This window comes from Pholis gunnellus (genome assembly GCF_910591455.1).
Source record: "Pholis gunnellus genome assembly, chromosome: 13".
Classification (NCBI taxonomy): domain Eukaryota; kingdom Metazoa; phylum Chordata; class Actinopteri; order Perciformes; family Pholidae; genus Pholis; species Pholis gunnellus.
In genome coordinates, this window is record NC_136540.1 from 19,827,284 (window position 1) to 19,853,659 (window position 26,376).

At 41.5% G+C, this 26,376-nt stretch overlaps 2 protein-coding genes across 3 annotated transcripts in view; both read right to left on the reverse strand.

The window, feature by feature from the left end:
* The window catches only part of cblb (Cbl proto-oncogene B, E3 ubiquitin protein ligase), an 84,482-nt gene extending 71,184 nt beyond the window's left edge, over positions 1-13,298 (reverse strand). For both annotated transcript variants that reach the window (XM_079171721.1, XM_079171720.1), the window contains exons 1-3: positions 13,098-13,298; positions 7,665-7,842; positions 6,878-7,128 (exon numbers count right to left, since the gene is read on the reverse strand). In XM_079171721.1, coding sequence (XP_079027847.1) covers positions 6,878-7,128; positions 7,665-7,832 — 419 coding nt within the window. In that variant the 5' untranslated portion in view covers positions 7,833-7,842; positions 13,098-13,298. The remainder of the gene's footprint in view (positions 1-6,877; positions 7,129-7,664; positions 7,843-13,097) is intronic.
* A 5,683-nt stretch (positions 13,299-18,981) lies between these two features.
* smfn (small fragment nuclease) lies at positions 18,982-25,862 on the reverse strand. Its single transcript, XM_079171040.1, has 7 exons — positions 25,335-25,862; positions 24,230-24,313; positions 23,344-23,421; positions 20,637-20,748; positions 20,437-20,545; positions 20,127-20,180; positions 18,982-19,512 (listed from the first exon to the last, which is right to left on the reverse strand). The coding sequence occupies exons 1-7, from the start codon at positions 25,593-25,595 to the stop codon at positions 19,389-19,391; spliced, it is 822 nt and encodes a 273-aa protein (XP_079027166.1). The 5' UTR covers positions 25,596-25,862; the 3' UTR covers positions 18,982-19,388.
* Positions 25,863-26,376: the final 514 nt, after the last annotated feature.

A 26,376-nucleotide genomic window follows, 5' to 3' on the forward strand; every position in this document is an offset into this window, starting at 1 on the left:
CTGAAGTCAAAAAGATTCAGCTCCTGGATAGTGTGGAGGACAAGATCTCAAAAGGACCTCAGACTTTCAACCTACTACACTGCTGTGGATATATTCAGAGTCATGGAGAACAGGTATGGTAAGTCAACCATCGCCATAGAGATCCTTGAGGAGCTGGAGAAGATACCATATGTGAGGGGGAACCAGCCAAGGAAAGTCATTGACCTCATACAGGCTGTGGAAAAAGCCCTAGCAGATCTCACAGAGCTGGGAAACTCCGGAGCCATAAAGAACCCACTGGTAATTAGATCTATTGAGAGCAAGTTACCTGACTTTACAAAGAGAGACTGGCTAATGTTTATGGTCGATCCTGCGAATGGTGTCACTTCAGACAACCACTTTGACATGCTCTTAAAATTCCTAAAAAACCAGAAAGAAATCCTTGAGAGGCTTGAACAGCTAAGGATTGTGGAGAGGATGGAGAAATCAGACCATCCAGCAAGGAAATATGAGCAGAAATATGCTTCGACAAGAACCACAAAGAAAGGAGACCTGGAGGATGTGTGTGGTGTCTGTGGTGACAGTGGACACAACAACAAGATTTTCTTCTGTAAGAAGTTCAAAAGGCTGAATTTACCTGAAAAGAAATCTGCCTTAAAAAAGCTGGGAGCGTGCAGAAAATGTCTTGGATGCCACGTTGACGGGGGATATTGCAGAGATACAGTCTTTATTCCTGCATAGGAAGGTAAGAAGGGAGGAGGCACCCCAGACCGCCATTACTTTCTCTGCCCAAAGGGAGAACTAAGGAGGGGGGAGGAGGAAAGGGGTGGAAAAGGCAGCAGAGGTAAAAGCAAGCTAACAGAGGAACAAGAGGAGTTCTTGTCTGAACTTTCCCCAGAATTAGGAGAACGGTGTAAAGAAGCTTTCACCAACAGAACCTCAGTGAAAAACAATGCTAAAGACCAGTCAGAGCTTTTAGAGAGAAAGGGCCTGTCTGAACTTCCTGTCATTATGATGCTGATGGAGGTCACTGCGAATGCAGGGCAGAAGATTGGGACTCTGGTTGACCTTGCATCTGACACAAACTACATTACCCATAAGGCTGCTGACAGGCTGAAGTTACGAAGTGAGAAGATAACCTTAGTTGTGCACGGGGTTGGTGAAATGACCATGAAAGTGAACACTGAAAGATACGTCCTCAAAGTCTGAGTCAAAACTCCCCAAGGAACAGAGAGGGCACATGAACTTGTCTGCTACGGCTTGGATGAGATTGCCAAAGTGCACAAGGTAATTGAACCTGAGAAGTTGCAGAAATTCTTCCGAGAGGTGGAGCTGGAAGAATTGAGGAGGCCAGAAGAGGTTGAACTACTCATTAGCCACCGAGAGGGAAGACTCGCTCCGCAGAGGGTGAGAGTTGTAGGAGATCTTGTCTTATGGCAAAGTCCATTGGGTAAGACAGTGGGCGGAGCACACCCCGACTTGTTTGAGGAAGTAGAAGTGGCAGCGCACGAGTCCAAAACGCACTTTGCTCGCTCCATGAGAACAGCTGCTGTCAAGTATGTGGAAATCCTAAGGGCAGCACCTGAGACAGCCCAGTCACAACGGGAGGATGTGGCTCAGGCCAAGTTTACAGCTGCTGGCAACCGCGACTTCCTGGAGTGGTGGAGGTGGGAAAGCATCGGAGCTGCATTTGAACCAAGATGTGGAGGATGTCGATGCGGACACTGCCAACCAGGAGGAAAAGAAATGACCTTGGCAGAGGAGAGGGAGCTTGAGATCATAAAAGAAGGCCTCACCTACATCAGAGAGGATGCTCACACAACATCTCCACATTGGGATGCAAGATATCCATGGACTGTAGATCCCACCTCTCTCCCCAACAACAAAGCTGCAGTGCAGGCTACGTTCTTGAGGACCGAGAGGCAACTGAAGAGGGAACCAGAGTGGCAAGTTGCATATACAACCCAAATCCATGAGATGGTTGAACGAGGGTCAGCCATAAACTCACTGAAGAAATCATGAGCAAGTGGAAGGGACCAGTGTGGTACGTAAGCCATCTGGTAGCACCAAACCCTCATTCAGTGACAACTCCTGTGAGAATTGTATGGAATAGCAGCCAGAAATTCAAAGGTGTAAGCATGAACGATCTTCTTCTAAAGGGACCAGATGTTCTCAACCCTATCAGAGCTGTACTGCTGAGGTTCAGAGGGGGTGTGCATGCAGCTTTGGGGGACATCAAGAAAATGTACAACTCAGTATGGTTAGAGGAGCGTGAGATGCATTTGCACAGATTCCTTTGGAGGGACAGTCCAGATGAGGACATAGGTGAATATGCCATCACAAGAGTCAACATCGGAGACAAACCAGCCGGCTGCATTGCACAGGTAGCTATGAGGTTAACAGCAAGCCTGCCCATGTTTGCTCACTTCGAGGATGAACGGCGAGTCCTTGAAGAGGACAGTTATGTGGATGACCTCTTAACCTCCCACAATGACCTGCAGAAACTGAACAAAATCACAGCAGGAGTTGAGGAGATCTTGAGGACTGGAGGATTCTTTCTCAAACCTTGGGTCCGGTCAGGGCAAATTGGGAGGCGAGGCACTGAAGCAGAAGTACTGGGAAGGGAAGTGAAACAAGGTAAAACCTTTATTCTTCCGAATCAAATGAGACATGAAGACAACAAGGCCCTGGGCATTGGGTACCAAGTGGAGGAAGACAAACTCTACATGATGACAGCAGTTAACTTTTCCAAAAGGAAAAAGAAGATGAGAGGTGGCAAGAATCTTCTCAAGCAGGAAGTGAGACCTGAGACACCTAACCCGCTGACTAGGAGGGGACTCCTAAGCCAAGTAGCTGGACTGTACAACCCAATTGGCTTAATATACACCTGTCAAACAGAAAGGGGCAATCCTTGTCAGGAAAGCGTTCCAGGAAGGTGGCGGTGGTAAGCTAACCCACGAAACCTGGGACAAACCTCTTTCAGAAGGCCTCAGAGAAGAAGCCATTCAGCTTTTTGAAGAGTATGTGCAGCTTGGACAGAATAGATTCCAAAGGAGCCTCACACCAGCTGACTGGACAGGTAAACCATGGGGGATCACATTCTCAGACGGAAGTGACAAGACCTATGGAGCTGTGATGTATTTGAGGTGGGAGACAAGTCAAGGAAGTGAAGTCCGAATAGTTGAATCGAAAGCCAAGCTTACACCGCTGGATCAAAAGGGAGAAGCAGTCAAAGCTGAAGTCTGTGGAGCTGTCTTTGCAGCCAGGATCAGGAAATATGTGGAAAAGCATGGAAGAATGGAGATTGAGAGATGGTTTCATCTAGTTGACAGTCAAACAGTCCTGGGGGCTATTCAAAGAGAAAGCTATGGGTACCAGACCTTTTTCGCAAATCGAGTGGGCGAGATCCAGAAGGCTGGACCAGTGCAAGACTGGTGGTGGATACCTGGAGATCTGAACATTGCTGACATCATTACAAGAGGTGGCACTCCTGAAGATCTAAAGGAGAATTCCACATGGCAGAACGGACCGGACTTCCTAAAGTGGCCAGTGGAGGAGTGGCCTAAAAAGTCTGCTGGAGAGATTGCAGCTCATGCCAGGGAGAGTGTAAACAAACTCCAAAGGAAGGCATTCGCAGCTGTATTGACAAGAGCTCAAGCAAAAATGGGCCAGGAAAAGGAAAACATGCAAGCCCTACAGGAGAGCCACAAAGGTGAAATTCAAGAGGGAAAGACTGCATCAAACCCAAGTCCTCCTTTTCCGAGAAGGAAACCTGCTGGCTGGATAATCAAAAATCTTGTGGAAGTGAGGAACTTCAGTAGCTTGTCTAAACTGGTCAAGGTCATCAGCTGGGTGTGGCGAGCTGCACATAAGTGGCGGGAGAAGAAGGGCCAGCCCAGAGGTCAGTCAAAGTGGGAGGCACTCAAGGAAAAAACCGAGGGAGCTGTGCTAACTGTGGAAGAACGTGAAGATGCACTCAGAGACCTCTTTCTCGCAGCTCAGGAAGGTGTAACGTTTCCAGACACGACTCTAAACAGATTGGCAGTGTACAAAGATTTGGACTCTGGACTTCTTGTTTGTGGAGGTAGGATGCAGATGTTTGATGATGACAAAACTGCAGTGCCAGTTTTGCCATATGAAGCATGGTTGTCTACATTGTTGGCACAAGAAGCCCACAACTCAAACCATGAGGGAGTGGCGGGCACCCTTCTCAGAACAAGGAAAAAAGCCTGGGTGATAAAAGGCAGAAGACATGCCAAGAAAATGGTGGACAGCTGTGTAGTCTGCAGGAAAAACAAGGCAAGGCAGTGTCAACAAATCATGAGTGAACTTCCACCAGAGCGAACAGGCACAGCTGCACCATTTGAATTTAGAACTGTGGACCTGTTCGGCCCTTACGAGGTGAGGGATGAAGTAAAGAAAAGAGTCAGACGCAAAGTGTGGGGAATTGTGTTCTGTTGCATGGCCTGCAGAGCCATACACACTGATGTGGTGAGTGACCAATCATCGGAAGGATTCCTGTTGGCGTACCAGAGGTTCACTTCACTGAGGGGATACCCCAGGAAACTGTGGTCAGACCCTGGCACTAACTTTGTTGGAGCCAAGCCTGCTCTGAAGCAGCTTCACAAATTTTTGGACCAACTGAATAAGTCTGAGCTTGAAGAAAACGCTGCCAAGCATGGAACGGAGTGGTCTTGGCGGATCCACCCTGCGGACTCTCCCCATAGAAATGGGGCAGCTGAGGCAGCTGTCAAGATTGTGAAGCGGGCCTTGAGCAACCTTGGTGGAGATGGAGGATTCACCTGGGGGGAATTCCAAACATTTCTCTTTATGGCAGCCAACCTCGCAAATGAGAGACCCATCGATGCCAGAACTCAAAGCAGGGAAGAATGTGTGGAATATATCACCCCCAATTCTCTGTTGCTAGGACGGGCCAGTCCAAAAGGTGACCCAGGAGACTTCAAGTTTGACGGCTACCCATACAAAAGACTCCAAAGTATTCAAGGAGAGGTCAGCAGATTCTGGAAGAAGTGGTGCCAGTTGGCTGGTCCTAATCTGTTTGTAAGAAACAAGTGGCACACCAAGGAGCGAAATGTTGCAGTAGGAGATTTGGTATGGCTGGCTGACCAAAATGCCCTGAGAGGTCAGTACAAGATGGCTAGAGTGGTCAATGCTGATGGGAAAGGCATTGTAAGGGATGTACATGTGAGAACCTTTCCCAGCTACCCCATCCCAGTCAGGAAACCAAACAAAGGAGAAATCACGAAAACAAACAAGGAAGGAACCAAGAGGCTCTTAACAAAAATCCCTGGGACCATTCTGCATAGGGATGTCAGACGCCTAGTCATCCTACTTCCCATTGAAGAACAACCACAGGCTTGAAAGACTGGTGTGACCTCCCTGGGTTTGAAGAACCAGGAGCTCAAGTGGGAAGTGTTGAGACAAAATGGTGGAACTTGCCAAGAAGACTGCAAGTCCCAGAAGGCACCGCCAGCAGGCCAGTGCAGGCTGCTCGTTACTGAAAGTTGGAACACCTGCTCTCAGAAAACCAGAAAGCATTTCAACAGAGAGAGAGCCAGGCAAGAGGAATTCCAACCAAGGGTGCAACCAAAGAAGCCACTGGTACTGTAATATGATTTTTGTGGTGATGATTGTTTGAAGTTTATCTACATTTTTTGTTTAACTTTTGCTTTTTGTGTTTTGAAGGTTTTCAACCTATTGCTAATGCAACCAGCTGAAGCGACCAGTCAAGATCCGAAAGGAAAAACTAAATAAAGGTTGACTGTCAGACTGGAAAGAGTTGTCCCGTGTGTCCTTTGGGGGTTATGTACCAGGCCGTTTCAAGTTAGGCAAGAGTTGGAACAAAAAACATCGAGGAACTTGACAATTACACTGTGCAATAAAAAATACTCTGTCTGTATATATAATATTTATTCATTTTATTTTATTTGTAGTTATTGTGGATTTTTGTACTTTTTTTACTTAGTTGATATTCTTTACTGTTTATTACTTATTTATAATACTTGCTTTTGTTTCTTTTTTACCATGTACCTTGTTTGCACTGTCCACTTTGCTGCTGTGATCCTGTAAATGTACCCACTGTGGGACTAATAAAGGATTATCTTATCTTATTAGTTCTGATATTCAATGTGCCAAATATGAGTCAATTGTTACCATCTGTTAGATGATACACATCTAAAGTCCAACGCTGAGCTATAGTAGACGAAATGTAGCATCATTTAGTTTTGATGAAACTTCACTTCTGACATTTCCTGTCTTGCCATTGTGACCATGATAGTAAGAAAATTAGCGCAGTGATGCCAGACACAACTCACCTCCTGTCTTTTGTTATATAGTGACAACTGAATAGAGGGCATCCTGCAGCATCTACTGCATGCTTAAACTACAGAATACTGCACACAGCCTTAGAACTAGGGCATGAACAGAGTGTACCCTCAGAACAAGAACATTTAAATACATGAATCATCAACAAAACTGTGACACATTAAACTACTATCAGATTGTCTTTCATACCCATTGTGCCTGAGAGACATCACAGGATGATCATCTCTCCACTATGAAGCGCTACCACTCTACAAACTCTGTATGCTGTCCTGGCTCCATATTGGTGGAACAAACACTCCATTGACATGAGGACAGCAGAACTCTACACATCTCCCACCACAGACTGAAAATTCACCTTTTCAGACCGCACCATGGTACATAAGGTCAAATGAAGAACTTCAGTGTCAGCGAAACAAATGTGAGAGGTTAAACCAGGTCAAGTCAGTTACCCTCTGTACGCCAGGAGAACAGGCACCCTCCATTGTCATCTCAAAAGTCTCTCTTAAGTAAGACAGTAAACAAAACAAAAATCAAGATAAACATGGCCTCTCACCTGTCCTGTGACTGCTCCTCATACATCCTCTCCTTTCCCTCTTTGAAGAGCCGGATGGCCCGTTTGGATTTCCTCATGAGGCTATCGATGTAGATTTTAAAGTACTCATTCTCACTGAGCTGTGTGAGTCTCTGGTTCTCTTCATATTTGCCCAGTGTTAGCCGCAGGTGCTGGTAGGCGTCAGGTAATATATCCAGGATGTATGGTGGACTGTTTTTCAGCTGGAGTCTGGGATTTTGGCAGAGGCGGACCTGCAGCAAAGAAATCCATTGATGACCGCTTGCTGGATGCGCCAATATTTAGTTGTGGATCACATTTAAAGTTTCTTATCCAGAATGCTGATTTGCTGATTTTTGATGTGACCTCTTGAACATGAAGCTTTAACTCTCAAAGGCAAACTCTAAGATGTCCCTGAGGAATCTAAAGGCTATTAAGCAAATTACTTCATTGTCTTAATGGCAAAATCTCCACATGGGTATTAACATTGCTCAAACAACTCACTAACAATGTTTCCAATACCTTTATTTAGATCTGGTTGAATTAGGTTTAATCCGGTGTTCTGCTGTTCTTGGACATACACACACAGTTATCATAGAGTCTTACAAATATGTACCAGCTTAGATGTGTAACATTAGGATATCAAATACACACGTATTATTTGATTACACAATCAGAAAATGATCAGAGAGCACATGTGCACTTCATTAGCTCCACCTCTCCATGTGCATACTAAGTTCCTACTACCATCTGGCAGACAGGCCTGACAACTTTATGACTCCAAACTTACAACTTTATCCATGAGTTTCCAGGTTTTCTCCACAGTCCGCCGGTCGGCAGCCGCTTGTTTTGGTGGCCCCACTGCATCCTGGATGGCATCGATGATGCCTAAAATCCGACCCTTACTTCGGTTCGGTCCTCGTCCTCCAAGGTTTCGGCCACTAAGAGCAGTTGCCATTTCCTACACACTGGCCAAGAAAATAAATTATACATTTTGTACAAATAATCAGTTACAGTTGTCCTATTGTTTATTTCTTATCTATTCATAGGTATATTTTTTCGCTGCATGTTATTGTCAAATGTATTTCAGAGAACATTCCTCAACTTTTACATGAAACAAAAAAGGGCTGGATCTTTTTGGTTCATTAACAAAAGTGCGCTCCATGGAAGTGTTACAACTTCGATGTTATTATTATTATCGTACCACTTTAGTCGCAAAAAGGAGGTGCTTGGGATACTGGTAAGATTTTGAAAGTTGGCACGCAAGGCAGTCGTGGTGAAAATTGCAGGCTGATTGGGGTGTCCAGCATGAAAAATTGTCTCAATAGCACCCCATTTTGAGTAGCCCCAACATTGGGTATCACCTAGCTGTATGAAATTGTGTAGGTATGTGTAACTTGATGGGGACGTACAAAAGTTTCTTGACCATTTCAAGCCTTCGTACTTTAACGAACTCCTCCTAGAGATTTGACCCGATTGACTTCAGATTCAATCAGTATGCTCTTGAGACCTTGGCAGTGAAAATTTACTCAAAGATCAAAAAGTTATCGAACTATGTATCCGTGGCGTGGCGGCAAAAAAACACTATTCGCCACGAAACAGGAAGTTGTTGTAACTCGGCCGTACATTGTTTAATCTGCTCCAAATCTCTCATATGTCATAACATCCTGACCCAGAAATCATCCATATGACAATTTAGAATCATAGTCATCATAGCCACCTAGTGGCGACAGGAAGTTATAGGTTGTGTACTTTGACATCCTGCTCCTCACAGATTAATCAAATCCCTCTCAAATTTAACTCAACTCCACATTGTCAGATCTTTTCCAGATTTCACAAGTTTGATGAGACTCCTGAAAACATCTATAGGTCAATTATATATAATATACTTAGCGCCACCTACTGGTAACAGGAAGTTAAAGTCTCTATACTTTGGCTTGTTTGTCTTAGTAGGTAAATCTGATCAACATCAAATTAGTTCTTCACAAATGCTAGAAGTTTATAATGCCAGTTCATGAAGCTTTTGATGTTTCATCGAACGCCGTTGCCGTGGTGACGCAGTCTTCGGCGTGAAAAACGAAGATGCTTTTGAGAGGCTAAAAATGCTCGAAATATAAGCAAACTTGGCACACAGATTTAAAGCCCAAAATTGTGTTAAATACTATGGTTTTAATGCTTCAGAATGGCAAGTCGGCTCGATAGCGCCCCCTAAGAAATTTCGACGAAGCAGCCCTCGCAGTACGTTTCACATAGATTTACAAAATTTGGTAGGCACATAAATCACATTTGGGCTTAAAGAAAAGTCTCTTGGGGCCATGCTCTAAACCAGGGGTGGGCAAACTTTTTGGCTCAGGGGCCACATTGAGTTTTAAAATTTCACAGATGGGCCAGGCCAGTAGTAGATGGATGGAGAGTGTTTGTGTGAACTAATATTAATTACAAGTAAAAGCCATTTTACCTAAAAAGTTAAGAAATCTTACATTTCATTTCAGTGGGAACAGTGTTGTTGGTCACCCTTTTTTGCCAGTGCATCAACATTTGGTGTCTGTTTGGTTGTGGCAATTCTCAGGACAGATCTGAGGTGTTCATCAGTTAACTGGGATCTGTGACGTGATTTGTTGATGTTCATCACGCTGCTCACACACGTATGTAGAGCTTGGTGAAGCATAAAACTCATCCAGTTTAAGGGAGTTGAACTTCGTTTTAAAACTAAAATGATTTCCGTACACACAGCATTTCAGCATCGTTTTAGAATTGATCTCCGTCCATACTAAAATGCCTGAAAACGAATATCACGTGACTATTCATGTACACTGGGCATGCGGGTGCCGTGTAAACAGGAAGTAGATTGTTGCTTAACTAAACAAAATACGAGTAATAAAGTAGTCTTTAATAATGAAAGGTCGTGTTTGATACTTAAGATCTTCTCTAAAATCTTCCTCTATGAACTCAAACAGACACAGTTCGTGGAAAGTTTTATTTTTCAAACTTAACATTAGTTACAGCGCTGCAGGTCTCTCTGTCTCTCTCTCATCAAATGTACTTTAAAATAAACACTTACACATAAAGGTTTACTAGATTATGGGTCCATAATTGTGGTCAACACGTCTCTCACTCATTTCCTCAATTTCGTTGTTGTCTGATCTCACTCGTAGCTCTGCGAACGAAGGTGTTTTTGAGGAGCTAAAAATGCTCAAAACATAACCAAACTTGTCACACTTTAACCTTTTAACCTCTAAGCCTATTTTGAGGCCTCTCCTCGAAAATGTCATACCCATACTCAAAGGGGCTTATCTCGCTAACTACAAGGTCTATTTGAATAATTTCAATGCAATTATAACACTAACACTTGTGATAGTTTTTTTAATATGTGTACATATCAGTGTATATGCTACTGGTAAATGCTGAATGAATATAACACACCGCTCAAATTGAAAATGTTCAGGTTCGCCTGGAAAAGAAAGCACTTTTGTCTTTGAAATAATGCAGCAGTAAGCCTAAAACTCTCCACAATCATAGCACAACATGTCAGCAGTCCTTTTTAAAAAAGAATTGGCTTTGATAAAGTGAAGCAGGCCAAGTTTATAGCGGTAGGAGTACAGAGAGTTCATGCCAGGTCAAGCCAAAATTCGGAATTTTCCAAATTTTGGAACCAGGTTTCCAGCTGTTCTATTCTAATTTTATATACTATATATTTCACTTGTTTTATCACTAATAGGGTTCAATCTATCTAATACAGCAGTTTGGCATCATTTTGAAAAATGTTTGACCTCTCAGGGGCCTGATTTATGTGTTTTATGTGATTTCTTCATCGCTCCCTGTGTGTGTATTGGCAGTTTTCGAAGCCTATGATTGGTCGATTTGCACATGTGATATGTCTTAGAATGCGTAAATGAATTTAGAATGCAGTGGGCCGGTCAGTTAGGTGATTGACAGACTTTTTAGCCACTAAAACTCCAAAAGAGTTGCGCAACAGACCGAGCGTCGAAATGATTCGCTGAAAAGTAAAAGGAGGACTACCTATGCATAAATGCCTCGATTATCTCTATTTTACTCTCAAACGAAAGAGAGGGTCCGGGTGCATATGTAGTGAAAGGACTTAAGTGGATTGACAGAGTTTTTCACCCAGCAGACCAGCTCAAGGTACGGTGCGTTTCAAATTTTTTGCTCTGTGGTTGGTTGATCTTGTGTGTGTTCCACGGTGTAACGTTTGAATGGTTTGAAGGAGAGAAATATGAAAGATATCTGCGCATTCAGGGTAGAATTCTCATGCTTGCTAAGCTATCGTTCGGCCATGACGGTCTCTTTTTTTGTGATGATATCTGCATTCGGAGTGCGTAGCTCGCCGAAAAATATGTGGTATTGTGCTAGAACTTAGTAGTTTATACAGTACTTTGTGTATAATTCTGTTTTGAGTGAGTAAAATGACTTTTTTTGTATTGTTTCTCAGAATCTCGTCGTTAAGTAGGTATATAGCATGTGGGTAAAATTCATTATATTCGTTTCGTAAAAGTGATTTATATGACGCTCTTCTTCGCAAAACACTCTTGTGACGCCCAAATGTTGTGTGGCGGCCATTTTACATGGTTTGCCATCATCCATCAAGCTGTTGTAACTCGACTGTACTTTGTCAAAACTGTCCCAAACTTGACATGCTTGATGACTGTCATGACTTTAGGAGTTCTGCATGCCAATATTAACTCATAGTCATAGCGCCACCTACTGATAACCATGGCCGTAGCCATGATTCTATAATTACAGCGGCCCAAACACTGAACTTGTTAAGAGGGTTCATGGGCACACCATGAGATAAAGACTTCTCTGATCTAAATATGTGCAAACTAAGATGTTTGGAGAGCAGAAATTGGATAAAAAAGGTTTCCAAATGGCGCTTGCACTTGGAGTTTCCCTTAATAGTAAATGTAATTGTTTTTGTTCATTTTGGAGCCAGGCCGTAATGTAAAGTAATTTCATGAAATGTGAAGTTTGTTTAATAAAATCAAACTGCACCCAGACTAATTAATGTGAGAGATTATTCTACATTGGCTCACCTTTTGGCTTAAACTTATTTCTTTACAAAATGATTTCCCACATTCTCCTATTTCTCCTCGACTCTTCCAGCTTTGAGTCACTCAGCAGTGATTGTCAGAGCTACCTGCACAAGCAAACGACCTGCATTTACTTTGACAGTCTGTTATGTTACTAACACTGAAGCGCATTCAGTTTTTTGTCGATTTTTACAGGGTGACAGTTATGATTGTATTCGGAGGTACACTCAAAACATTCGAGGCTTAAGACCTGGCAAAATGACCTGGCTACGCCATTGGTCGACGCAGGAAATACCGTTTAACTCGTGCACGCAGTGTATGATGGTCACAGAAATGCATGACCGTGTCACCCAGAGTCCTGCCAGTATCATCCACGTGCGTGATATGCGAGGGCCCGATCAATGCTGCTCGCAGCTTTAATTAGTACTAATACTGTTCAACAGATACCTGAAAGGTCTCTTTGTGAAAGTGGTTCAAGGACCACCACAGGTCTCTGAAGGTGTTGAGAGGGTCCTTAGTTAAATGCCGATCAGTTCAGTGTTGTGCTTTTTACTAGAGCTTCTTATGATGAGACAATGTGCTTGTATGATTATTTAGAAGTGTAATTGTTCATCTACAGTGCAGCGGTGATGAGCCTACAACATTAACTGGTTTCAAATGCTTAGAAGAGCTACTGGGTGGGCTTCATTGATTTGTGCTTTTGTCCGTTTAGAGAGTTTACCTTCTTATTTAGTTCATGTTATTGTCTTCTGTAGTGTTATTGTTGACTGATCATGCTATTTTTGTACTAATTCATGATTAAAATGCAAAGTGAAACTGTTAGCAGATGACACGCCACAGGCTACTGATTGGTGTGCTTTTAGCATAGTGATTAGGCTAAGGTTAAGTTTACACTGGTTAACTCAATGGTCATGTTGTGATCGCCTGCTCGGTGAGCTAGTATTGCTTGTGTTGAAAACAACTTGTATTGATCCGGTGTAACTTAGAGTGTTGCTGTTATTAAGGCACCTCCTCGAACTACCTTCTATTGTCTTCTGTAGGTTGGTTTTTTAAGCGCCTCTGTCAGAGCTTCTCACACAACAAGAACAAGAGATCCCTTTATCGTCATTGTGGGTTTTAAAGAGGAACTCACATGAATCGATCATTAGCGAGGAAAACACGTAGTCCTAACTTACCAAACCAGCAGGGAATGTCTCCTGGGATCCCAGCTGAACTCGGTCCACATCCAGCGAACAAAATGAAGGAGTGTTCAAGTGTCCAGAGGGAAAGAATGAAGCATGTTTAATCCCGTGATTTATCTACAAACCCTACATATTTTACAGATTTTACAGATGTCTCGTGAAAGCTGTTACACAGCAGCTGTCGGAGGAGTTGGAGAACCACGAACCTGGGAGTTCTGGGCTACAATATGTTTTGTACAGCCACATCAGCGTTAAGTTAGATATCATAAACAAAGACACATCCGGTTGCAAATTTCAAAATAAAATCTCCATATACGAGCAAAATAATTTACATTGAATTTGGATTTTCAAGTTTTATCGAATTCTGTCGTTCAATACATTTGTTTTAAGTCTATAATGTAGTAATCTCCACAGTATTGTCCTTTCCACCCAATATGGTTCGTTTTCTTCCTTTAATCTCGAGGAAGTGGGGTTACTTCCTGTCGTGTCTGTCCATGTTCTGGCTGGCTTGAAGCGGCTGTTCCAGCAGTAGGAGTATGGGAGTATGAAGCAATATTTTCCAGGAACCAACCAACGCATTGACAGAAGAGCTATACGGCCACACATTGGTGCTCTGCAAGGGTGTCACTAATGTCAAGTTTGATAGACTCGGAGAGAGCAACGACCCCCGGTCTCGACTCTCAAGATAAAAAGCCTTTTGATTACCCAAACTGGACAAAGTTAGCAGCTGACAGGTGATAATACAGTATTCTAGGTTCGCTGAAACAACATGGTCCTGAATGTTCCCCTCTTAAGCTTTTTAGTGATTTCCAAATAGGCTTCCTTCAGTTAATTTCTTTTTGTTGGTTCTGTATTATGATTACTACAAAAGCACATTTGGGCATGAGTATATGGATAAAGCACTGACACCGAACAGATAAAAGCATAAACAGTGAAAGGTATTTGTTATCATCGATATAGTATTTATCTTGGTAATTATGTTTACAAAATCTAGGCCCAAATGGGCATGTGTACGCAAGTTTAATGTGTTAATACATTCCCGAAACACTTTTTTACAAGTTTCTTTATTGTAAAAATGTAATTTATCCTCAACAATTATAGAGAAGCAGTCGCAAGCAATGCAAATCTTAGATCGCAGTTTTCCTCCAGCAATGTTCATTAAAAGAAAATGACTTAAGTAAAAAAGAAACTTTTCATTTATGACAAAAAAAGTTTAAATATACATACCTGTATATAAAATATTCTATAAACGTATACATAATTTGTGGTAGACAGGTGTACAGTAATTGCAAAGTAAATAAAATAATTGTAAACAGGAATGTAGACAATGTAGGCCTGGCATATATAGGCTACAGACATGTTAACAGGTTGAGATAGTTAAGTAAAAGTATTTAAAGGTAAAGTGACAGTAACATTTTTATCAAAGTGATGAGCTCAAGAAGTGTTATGGCCTGCAGGTGAAGCTGTCCCTGAGCCTGGTGGTGCGGGACCGAATAATGCGGTCTCTGATAATCCTGTTGGCCACCCTGGTGTAGAGGTCCTTCATGTGCAGAGCTCCGTCCTGGTGATGTGCTGTGTAGTTTTCACCACCCACTGTAGCCTTACAGTTGAGTGTGGTACCAGGCCAGATGGTGATGCAGCTGGACAGGATATTCTCTAATTAGTCTCCTTTTTAGCTGTATACCACCCACTCTTTCGGTTTAAAAAAAAGTAGCCCCGCATTTGTGTATATGTCAGAATTCCACTCAAATCAACTTGATTGTATTCTCGTTTCCCATTGCATCCCAAAGTAAAATCAGTTTATGCTTTTATTTTGAAGGCAAACTGGCCTAACGTCCGGTATTGTTCTTGCCTGATGCTAGTGGCTTGATGCAGCCACAGAGGAGGAAGGTGGGCTAAAGGCCACTCCCAAATAAATCCGCACAACTCCTCTTCCTCTGAAAAAACGAGCAGTGTTCTACCGGAAATGACTCAAGATACAGTGTGGGTGTACCATAACTGAGTATAAAGGCAATAAGACAATTATGCTATTACAGTTAATAGCTTTGTTGCTATAGTCTTAATAACAGCAAGTGAATTAAAATGCAGAAGTCACAGGAAACATACAAAATAAATACAAGTTTCCTCATCTGTGTCTAAAAGTGATGTTTCAATGTGACAAAACATAAATACAGGTTGATTAGCTTTACTTTACCTCTTGACTTTACTTACATCTTTTACTTAATTTATTTCCGAAGTTAGATTTTTAGTTGCATTTAGATTTTAGAAAAATTCCAGTTTTGGGTAATCTTGACATTAAAGAGATGAATTCTGTAGAAAAAGGTTGAACAAGTCGTGGAGGGATGGCAGATTACAGCCAATTACCCTCTCAGCAGAGCGAATGAAATGCCCGATGGTGATGGAGGAGCAGAGGATGGACTCAATGATGGCAGTGTAGAAGTGCACCATCATTGTCTTTGGCAGGTTGAACTTCTTCAGCTGCCTCAGGAAGTACATCCTCTGCTGAGCCCTCTTGGTGATGGAGCTGATGTTAGACTCCCTCTTGAGGTCCTGGTTAATGATGGAGCCCAGGAAGCAGAATGACTCCACAGTGGTAACCAGGGAGTCACACAGGGTGATAGGGGCAGGTATGGCTGCATTCTTCTGGAAATCCACAACCATTTCCACTGTCTTTAGAGCGTTGAGCTCTAAGTTGTTTAGTCAATCTCCCACCTATAGCGGACTCATCCCCACCCGAGATGAGTCCAATGAGGGTGGTGTCATCCACGAACTTCAGGACCTTAACAGACTGGTGACTGGAGGTGCAGCTGTTGGTGTACAGGGAGAAGAGGAGGGGGTAAAGAACGCAGCCTTGAGAGGAACTCGTGATGATGGTCTGAGAGTCAGAAATGTGTTTCCCCAGCTTCACTTGCTGCTTCCGGTGAGATAGGAAGTCTGTGATCTCCCTGCAGGTGGAGTCAGGCACATGCAGCTGAGAGAGCTTGTCCTGCAGCAGAGACAGGATGATGGTGTTGAAGGCAGAGCTGAAGTCCACAAACAGGATCCTGGCGTAGGTTCCTGAGGAGTCCAGATGCTAGAGGATGAAGTGGAGGGCCATGTTGACTGTGTCATCTACAGACCTGTTGGCTCTGTAGGCGAGGGTCAAGAAGTGGGTCGATGAGGATTTTGAGGTGGGACAGGACAAGACGCTCGAAAGACTTAATAACCACAGAGGTCAGGGTGACGGGACTGTAGTCATTAAGTCCTGTGATCCTTGTTTTTTTGGGGACGGGGATTGATGCCGGAGAAAATACAGTAACTCACCCTGGTGCATGACGGTACACAGCTGTCTTCACATAAGCTGAGGTATGATGTCATAGTCTCTGTGTACTCATCCGGACTGTTGGTAACAGTCCAGCAGACCTCCCATTCTGTACAGCCCAAACATGCTCAAAGACCTTCCATAGCTTCACTGGTCCACTGCTTTGATTTACTCACAACAGGCTGACAGAGCTTTAATTTCTGCCTGCTTTATCAATGTGCATGGGTTATATTTCACTGTTTTGTGCATTTATTATAGGATTTATCAGTCAACTATCTATCACTCTATTCAGACAGTGATTTAGTAATTACCAGTAGATGCACTGTATGTTTTAAATATGTTTTAAGGCTTGTTCTGTACTTAAAAAAAGCTTAATAATGATTTTTGTTTACTTTAGAGAATTAATGACTGGGGAGGAGTTTTGAATTCCTGGTGAACTCCAGGTAATTAAGGATGGTGATTAGAAAGAGCAGCGAGTCGAACACTGACACAACTGGATACAGTGATGGAGGCGGGCTGGTGTTCATTCCTATGAAAGTTTCCTAATGGCAAATGAAGCCAAAATGGCTCGACTTCTGAGTAATAAAAAAGAACCCAGATCTTCCAGTGATCTTCAGCATCTGTAGGGTTTCCGTTAACACTGCATCCCGGTCACTCATGGCAAGGGTTAGGATAAAAAAAATGTGCTTCCCAGTCCAGTGCTCCTTCTGGGGTTTTGGTTGTTGCAGACCAGATAGTGTTTGTTGGTGTTATTGGACTGTGAACTGTTTTTTCAGGTTAATGCACACTAACGTGTGTGAGTTTGGTACTGTTCACTATCAACAAAGTGTGACTAACTGTGAAAGTAGAGACTGGGGTCGAGAGGAGCATCTGCGATCGTTGCAGATGTTTTGTCCAGTGCTGAGGATGGTCTGCTAACGAAGAGGGTATTGACGTGTAGTTCCTGCTGTTCAACTGTTCTCACTATACACAAGGAGGTACTGCATTTCTGTTTCTTCATGAGCTTCAAAACTAAGTCAAGTCAATTTTATCTATATAGCTCAACGTCAAAAATTTGCCTCAGAGGGCTTTACAATCTCTACATCATTTGACACCATCTTTCCTTGGATCTTCACATCAACCAATAAGAAAATAAATAAACTGGAAAAATATGGCAGTGACAATGTGAAGAGACATAGAATATTGGAAAGTCTAAAAGGTCCAGCAGGTGACATACAGAGGTTTCTAAGGGCGGAGGGTAGCCAGAACCCTACTTCATGACTACATGCAAGCTTTGCAAACAGCTTTCAGTACCACTGGAAGTCCATCTGACCCTCTGGTTCAGTTCACAAAATGGACTGTACTTGTATAATGCATTTCTAGTCTTCTGACCACTCAAAGTGCTTTATTTTACTATATGTCATCATTCATCCATTCATACACTGATGGCAGGGGCTACCATGCAAACTACCACCTGCCCATCAGAACTCTAATCATTCACACACATTCACCGTCAGCACGGGAGCAATTTTGGGGTTTAAGTGTCTTGCCCAAGGACTAGATTGAATCACCAATCCTTTGATTGATGGACGACACACCTTAACACACCACGTGTGTCGGAAATATCATCTAAATTTGATGTGGGATGAAAATCCTTTCTTCCATAAGTAGTTTATGAGTCATCCTTTTTTTACACTATCAATTTCATCAACATGGCTATTCCTAAAGTCCTCGCCGCTTTTGGCCGCTTCTCTTTCCAGTTTGCTGTTCAAGCGAATAGAATGAGTTGCAAAAGAAGCTAAACGTCCACACCCTCATTCAGTTACCCTCCTTCAATTACTCATTACAAACGATAGTCTCTGATCACTGCAACTGTTTGAGTTTGCTTCTCCAGAACACTGTTTTATTTAACGCTTATTTATTTTTATTTATTGTTTTATATATTTTGTACATATGATGTTGTAGGAGCAACGGAATTAACACGTACAGCAACCTCTCTTTTTGGCTGCACACCTCTGTTGCCATTTATTTCCACTCCCAAAAACAAACACTGACTTCCTTCTCACCTTTAATCCCCAACCTGACATTGCATCATGGTTACTCTCTTTCCCTTAAAGGGAACCCGTGAATTAGGTCTTTAAATCCACTACAATGTTGTAATTCTTGTACGAGATTGATTGAGATGTTTCTATATTTTATTCGTTTGTAACGACTTTTTGGCCAGGTCGTCATTGCAAATGACAACTGGTTCTGAATTGACTTATCTGGTAAATAAAAAGGTAAAATAAAGAATTTAATACATTTTAAAATGACCTCTACTACTTTTAATGTGTACTTTTAGAGTAATCTAATGTCACAGTCCCTTCCAAAAAAAAAAAATCAGCATTTTTGTCTAATTTTGATGTAGTATAAAAACCCTTTTTTTCATAGTTTATTACTCTAATATTTTTGGACTCATTACTTCTGAAACTTATACTATAAACTACTTTTGCTCAGTACTGTTTGAATAATCCAATGTCCAAGTCCCTTCCAGAGACCAAGAATAGGATTTTTTGTTTAACTTTAATGTGGAATAAACACTCTTTCTTCCATAAGTAGTTCATGAGTTGAATGGTTGGTTTAATACCTCTTATGCTGTGTTCACACCAAACGCAAAGCAAATTTTCAAAAGTGGATTTTGCGACAGAAAACATAGTTTACATGATTTTCTTCAAGAAAGTGCCTCAGAACAGCAGATTTTATTTTAGTTTCATGTCATTTTAATGAAAACATGCTGCTTTCACAACATTTATATAAGAATCTTGCTCCCTTTGATGAAACTTCTATATTTAACTTTTGACCAACACTGAAACAAAGGATCATTGGGCAGCTAAATATAAATGAAAACTAAAATCAATGAAACATAAATCATAACATAAACATAAATCACATTGACTGGTGAAGCTGCTTTCTTGAAGAAATAAGGGAACACAACACTGAAGTTTCCATAGCCTCCTTGAAAAGTGCTAACTGTTGCTGTTGCCTCTGTTTTCTACAATCTTGTGCTTCTTCTCCTCCGTTGAGGCTTTGAAGACGTTGGCTCTGTAGTACTGCAACTCTTTAATGCTCTCCTGGATGTCATCCAAGGCTCTAAAGGAGGAAACCACAGTTTGACGGTTTTCATTGAATTATTTATATTCCTCTGAACCTTAAGAGTAACCTTAAAGGATCATTTTGATTCATTTTAACTTGGGAACTTATTTTTGCAGGTTGAGATCAGTTATGTCGTTATGATACCAATGGACTTACCAGCCTAATTACTGAAATCTTAGAGCATGACAATATCACTAAAAACAAGTGAGCTGAGGCGAGAGACATGACCAGACAGATTCTAACTGATTTTAAAGAGGAAAAAAAGTTGAAACGGTAAAATGATTACACAAACTGTCCGTTGTAAAAATGTATCACCATTTTACAGACCCACTTCCTGCTTCAACTTTAAACTGTACTTACTCAAGTTGACTTTCATTTTGACCTTCAATGAAAATGGTTTAGATTATCTGGATAAACTGCTGGTTTGCTTCAAACCTCTGTGATTGTCTTGATTAATTGTGTTTGCCTTGGATGACTTTGTTGTAGTGAAGCCCCCCGTGTTCAAATATCTCAGCAGTCACTTTGATGAGTACAGTGCATCGTAATTGACAGCAACAAATGCTAAAGCTGCAAAAGTAATAATTAGTACGATGCGTTATATTATTGTTTACCTGTGGGCTGCTTTCTTGTGAGGCACCATTTTGTATTCCTCTGGAAACCATCGTCTGAAAGCATTTATAGAACAGAAACAAACAGTTATCTAAAATATAGTCACATTGAAGAGAATAACATTCCATCTTAAATTGATTCTGATGTAATGCTAAGTAGAGACACAGTCATTGAGTTACAAAAGCTAGTCAGCACTGCAATATTAAAACTGGGCCTTTGACTTGCAAACTGAAACAAAAGGATGGTTGAGTAAATAACAAGGCTTTAATAAGATCAGCTGTCCCCTGTACTTGAGAAATATTAAATACTGACCTGCAAAGCTCCTTAATGGTGCTAACATCAACGATTCTGTAGTGAAGGTGATACATAAACTGTGGCATGTACTTGTCCAGGAACCTCTTGTCCGCATGCACAGAGTTACCTGCAGAAGAGGCATCATGGGACATGACTGTACGAGCCAACATAGTTGAGTAAAATCCCAATTCTGCAGCTAATGCTAAAAAGTAACTCACCGGCAAGGGGACACTGTCCAGGCGGGGTGTGCTGTCTGACAAAGGACAGGAACTCATACTCTGCTTGTTCCAGGGTGATGTTACTGTCCTGTACAGCCTGCGTCAGTCCTGACTGAGACACAGTTACACCGACTGCATATATCACTGAACACTTTTAACAGATACAGTCTGTAACACACTTGCTAGTAGCACACTCTTCTTCTTGTCTGCCTTTGCTGGCACACTTACAGCATAGCTTGGCGCATAACCGTCGCCTGTAAATCATTGGTTTAGTGAGAACACATTTGTAGGAATGTGTATTGCAAGGTTCCATGAGGGGATCCTCCCACAGCGACCATCCCTCCCTAACCCCCCGAGATTAAAGTGTAATAATATTTTCAGTTTATTATGAAGCTGTGGCGGGCCTAGACGGTCAAGATCAGGGGTCACTAATAAGCGGACCGCGGTTTGGATCCATACCCAGAAGTCGTTTCTGGACCCTAGACCGATAGAGAATTGAGAAATATTACATTCTGATGGAGCGCTTTTATTTTAACCGGTGCAGCTTTTCCAGCCTTTACGGCACTCGTTTAGCAGTCCAGGAAACACACCGACCAATTACATGCGTATTAAATCACATCACGTGATGCAGCTCAGCCAATCAAATATGTCTATTCTGACAAGCTTCCCGCCTCGAGTGAGATTTACACACAGGAGAGACTGTCCACAGACAGAGTAGTCAGAGAATAGTACGTGAGTCAGAGAAGTTATTTCACATGACGTGCTCCAAAAAGAGAAAAGAGGACATCCAGTCTTAAACCAAGAATGGACAGAATCTTTTATGTTAATTCTTCCCACAGGCAGTTGAAAACAGTACGTCTCATATGTTCAGAGACTGTAACGATTATTAAAAGCAGTGATGTGAAGCCACACTATGAGACAAAGAACCACTCTTTTGAGCAAACGCACCCACTCACATCTGAAATGAAGGTACAGCCCAGTATGATCAGAATTCTAACATTAATTAACTGCCCAACAATGATATTAACAGAGAGGAATAGAGCTGAAACAAGTGGTTTGATAACCACACATAAAGTCCCTGCACACATATTTCTCTTTTTAGAAGATGAGAAGAATATATCGTGGTTTTCTTGGTTGACATCACTTCACACCTGAATGGACTCAATTTGAAGCTGTAGGCCAATTATTTTAAGAGTCACATTTTTCAAAAGCTTTTGGTTATTTCATTTATTCTTAAATGCATCCCTTATTTTACTTGAAATAAGAGAAGAACATTGATTTATTATTAGATTATGTATTATTTATAATTCATCCAGTTCAATTTGAAAACTGACAATAAATATTGTTGAGATATTATTCAATTGAACTTTCTTAATTTGATTAGACTGTCACTTTTTGACTACATAGAGACGTTAATACAACTGTTGGCTACTCCAATATATATGGTACTAAATCACAGCACAAGTTAGACATTATTGTGATGTTCTGGACCTTTGTCTGAGTGAATTCTCTCTAAATGGACCGTGTTGAATTATAATTGAAACACTGTAATAGGAAACACTGAATGACGACAACCCATGTATTATTATATTCAACTGGAGCAAACTATAGGAATGGCCAGAAGGCAGCCCTGTGAGTGAGTTTGAGGAGGCGGGATCTCGAAAAATACAGCGCCCAACACAGCCAAAACACATTGTACCTTGTTTTTTTAATCCATAAACAAACAAAATTGTTAAAATGATAGATTTACTGAGGGTCAGGCACTAGGTCTACTCATTTTACAATAATGATTGGTCAAAGATAAGTCCAAAAGTAATGTCTAAAATCTGGTTTCTTGCTCCATCTACTGGCCAAAACCCTCCTCTCCAAGTTTTTATATGATATGAAGATATGTAGATGGGAAGCCATAGCCAACAAATATTTATATTCCAATTAATTAGAAATGTTTGTTTGCATTAACCGCAGCAGAATAGGAAAAAACATTCAAACGTGTCCAAGAACAGTGTAGAATGGATATACATAGTAACGATATCGATCAGACAACGGACATTTTACTGAAATCTGTCAGAATGAAAACTCAAACATGCAGAATTTGGTTTAAGGAGAGGGAAAAAGCACATTCACAGTCATTCAGTTTCCCTAGTTTGCATCGTTAGCACTGTGTATTAGTTCTGCATTAAACTGCCGACCTAAATATGGTGTGTCTTTGCATTCTACTAATACTCATATATTGCATGCTGAGGTAGTTTCCAGCCCCATGTGACTGTCAACATGAGTACGCTGGCATAGAAGATGGAAGGCTAGACGGATAAACGAGTCCTTTGGACTGTGAATGAAAATGCAATTGTTTCCTGTCACTGACTGGGGTGTTACATTACATTACATTACATTACATTACAATGATTTAGCAGACGCTTTTATCCAAAGCGACTTACAATTCAGATCCTATCACACCGTAAGCACAACTACGGGAGCAATTTTGGAGTTACGTGTCTTGCTCAAGGACACATCGACATGCGACTAGCGGAGCCGGAGATCGAACCGCCGATCCACTGATTGAAGGACGGCCCTGCTCTCCACTTAGTCACAGTCGCCCACGTGTTGCCAAAAGTGCAAAATGGGTCAGATTTGCAACCCAGAGATCTGTGCAAAAATAATGATTTTACATTGTTTTTCGTACTAGGCTCTGACTACAAAGACGGCTTACCTTTCCATGATGCTCTTTACACCACTCTGACATCCCTTCCAGCAGCTCGTTTGGCTGGTTAATGATCAAGTTGGGACCCTGCAAACCCATAACAGATGAGTTTAATTAAGGCCATGTCCACACTACTCCGTTTCCATTTGAAAACGCATATGTTTTGCTTCGTTTACACTGAGCGTACACACTACACCGGAGTTTTCGAGCACCGAAAACGGAAGAGTTTGAAAACGCTCCCGAGGACGGATACGTTTGAGAACTCCGGGGTTGCATCTTCGTGTGGACGGCGTAAACTTATACGTTTGGAAACGATCACGTGTTCACTACTTGATTGGTCACGACGTGTCCTTCCCTGATTCGTCACACCCCTATCACATGACCATTTCCCGGAAACTCATAAACAACAATTGACAAGATTGATTACCGATCGACTACCAGGTTAATTCAACATGGACAACTGATTACAGGAGTGGCTGACCTTGTTGTCTTTACTAGCAGCTATTGTGCCGGTAAAGTTTGCATTATTACGGCGGAAGCAGCTGTTATTGGAGCGATTAACCGTCTGTTTGAGTTTATAGAGGAAGATTTTAGAGAAGATCTTAAGTATCAAGCACGACCTTTCATTATTAAAGACTACTTTATTACTCGGTCATATTGTTTTTAACTAAGCAACCAATCTACTTCCTGTTTACATCGGCACCCACCCGCATGCCCAGTGTATGTGAATAGTCACGTGATATTTGTTTTCAGGCATTTTAGTCTGGATAGAGATCATTGCGGAAACGATGCTGAAACGCCGTGTGGACGAAGATCGTTTTAAAATGAAAATGGAGTAGTGTGGATGTAGCCTAACATGCCAGACAGAAGAGAAGTGTGTTCATGTTTACATTACCTCAGCCAAAATGTTCAGGTCAGAGTCTGTGATAATGCAGGCCATCTCAATGATCTGGTCCTTCTCAATGTCCAGACCTGTCATCTAAAAAACACACAAAGACTTAGTTCTCAAAAATAGATGTACAACATGCGTCTGGTCCTCAACAACAGCATCTCTTTACTTGTTACAGTTCTTATTACATATTCTTTTATATAGTTCTTATTAATTTTACATGCAAGCAGCATAGATCATCCAGTAACCATACACTTCGCTAACAGTTAAATGAGTTACCAAACTCATTGTGAAGGAGTTTCCTAATGAGCACAACATGAACTCTGACATGACAGTGTCACATAATGGGACATTTGGATAGTTTATTGTCAGGTTTGGAGTGAAATAAATATTAGTTGATAAATTAAAGTCAACTAGACTTAATTGCGTCTTTATCTTAACAGTGTTTCATTCATCCACTAACTGTTCAATTCTGCTCGGTTATTCACATAACTTTACCCGTAATATCCTACAACTGTGTACACATTAGTATTTTAAGCAGATGTTACACATTTCAAAGAGGCATGTTTCTGGGTATTCCTTTGGACTCGCCGTGCATCATTAACGATGTGATGCTACAATACAGGAAACAGTTCGTTAGGTTAGCGTCTTTGAGAACGCAAAGCATGATGGAGATGTTCTGAAGTCTCATCTTTGGTAAGCTAACATGTATTAGCACGCCCTCATGGTTTTACTCAGTCAAGTGCTAACTATAGCTGTTTACATTGCAATGTAACGTTCACGTTAGCATAAGCGAGGAAGGCAGGATGTCAGGTTGCCAATTCAAACCTAAACCGGAACATACCAGTAACGTTATTCAGTACATGTAACAGTTAAGTTACATAACTTAAGCGTTACATGTAACGTTAAACCATAGTCCCTAGATTACGTTACATAGCACATTCTAAATGATGCACATTGCAACGCAATACTGATACTCACCAGCATCATTTGGTCTACATATGGTTAGCTTGGTATGGTAAATGTTATTAGCTTATGTTAGCAAACTTACCAATTGTAGAATTTTAAATTAACTACACAGACACAAGCCGGTTTTAGACCTATAACTTGCCTCTAGGTCCACCCAAACCATTCTCTGAGACATCGCGATGGACGACATGCGGATGTCGCTGGACACCTGAACGTCAACTCTTGAACCGAACCTGGAAGTGAATGGGTTTATTACACGGCTAAACGGTACACGTTTCGGCAAAACACCACTGCAGTAGGAATGAACCGCTGCCTTGCTGGACCGAAGGAAACGCTGTCTCCTCCTGCAGAGAACCTCCAAAATAAAAAGACCCCATGTCGAAGTTCGCGAACACACTGGCATCCTGGGTCGGCTTCCGATCTGAACTGTCGTAAATAACTCCCATCAGAATTGTTATGGGCAAAGCCAGGCTACGGTTCAACAGTAAAAAAAAAAAGAAAAAGATCCGAGGGCTGCGGTCGAAAAGTCCAAGAAAGACCTACTAACGTCCATTCCTAAACACTTTTCCTTGACCTCAAATAGAACATGACACCATGAAATCTGATGCAAGATCGCATGCAGGCTTTATAAAGAGCTTCTTCTGTGGGAGGCTGCTTCACTCGTGGTGTAAAGGAGAGAAACCGGAGCTCCTTCTTTCCTTCCTGGTGCTGTCACGCAACAATCAACATGCTTCAGTAGAAACAATTCACTCATAAAATATCAATGAAACTGTTTGATATCAATATTTCCCTTTTGCAATAATGTAGATTCAACGGTTCGGTTATAATTTGCTATGTATTTTGGTTATATTTGAAACAGTTAAGCCTCTTGTTTTGTTTTTTACTGATGGTTCTTGTTATTGAGAACGAGAATTTGTTCATATGAAAGTTTGCTATATTTACTGTTAATTTTATTTCGTATTCTTTTTTGTTGTTGTAAATAATTACATATAAAATGAAACGAAAAGATTGTCACTGTCTATCCATATTCATCAACATGAACCCCTGCACACATGCACTGTACTAATACTAATAAAGACAGTTATCTCTGCCAGAGTAGAGGTGTTTTCTCTCTGTAGCCTGTTACCTGTTTAACAAACTGCATTGAATATTTATCTACAGTCTGTGGTATTTATACTGTGTTC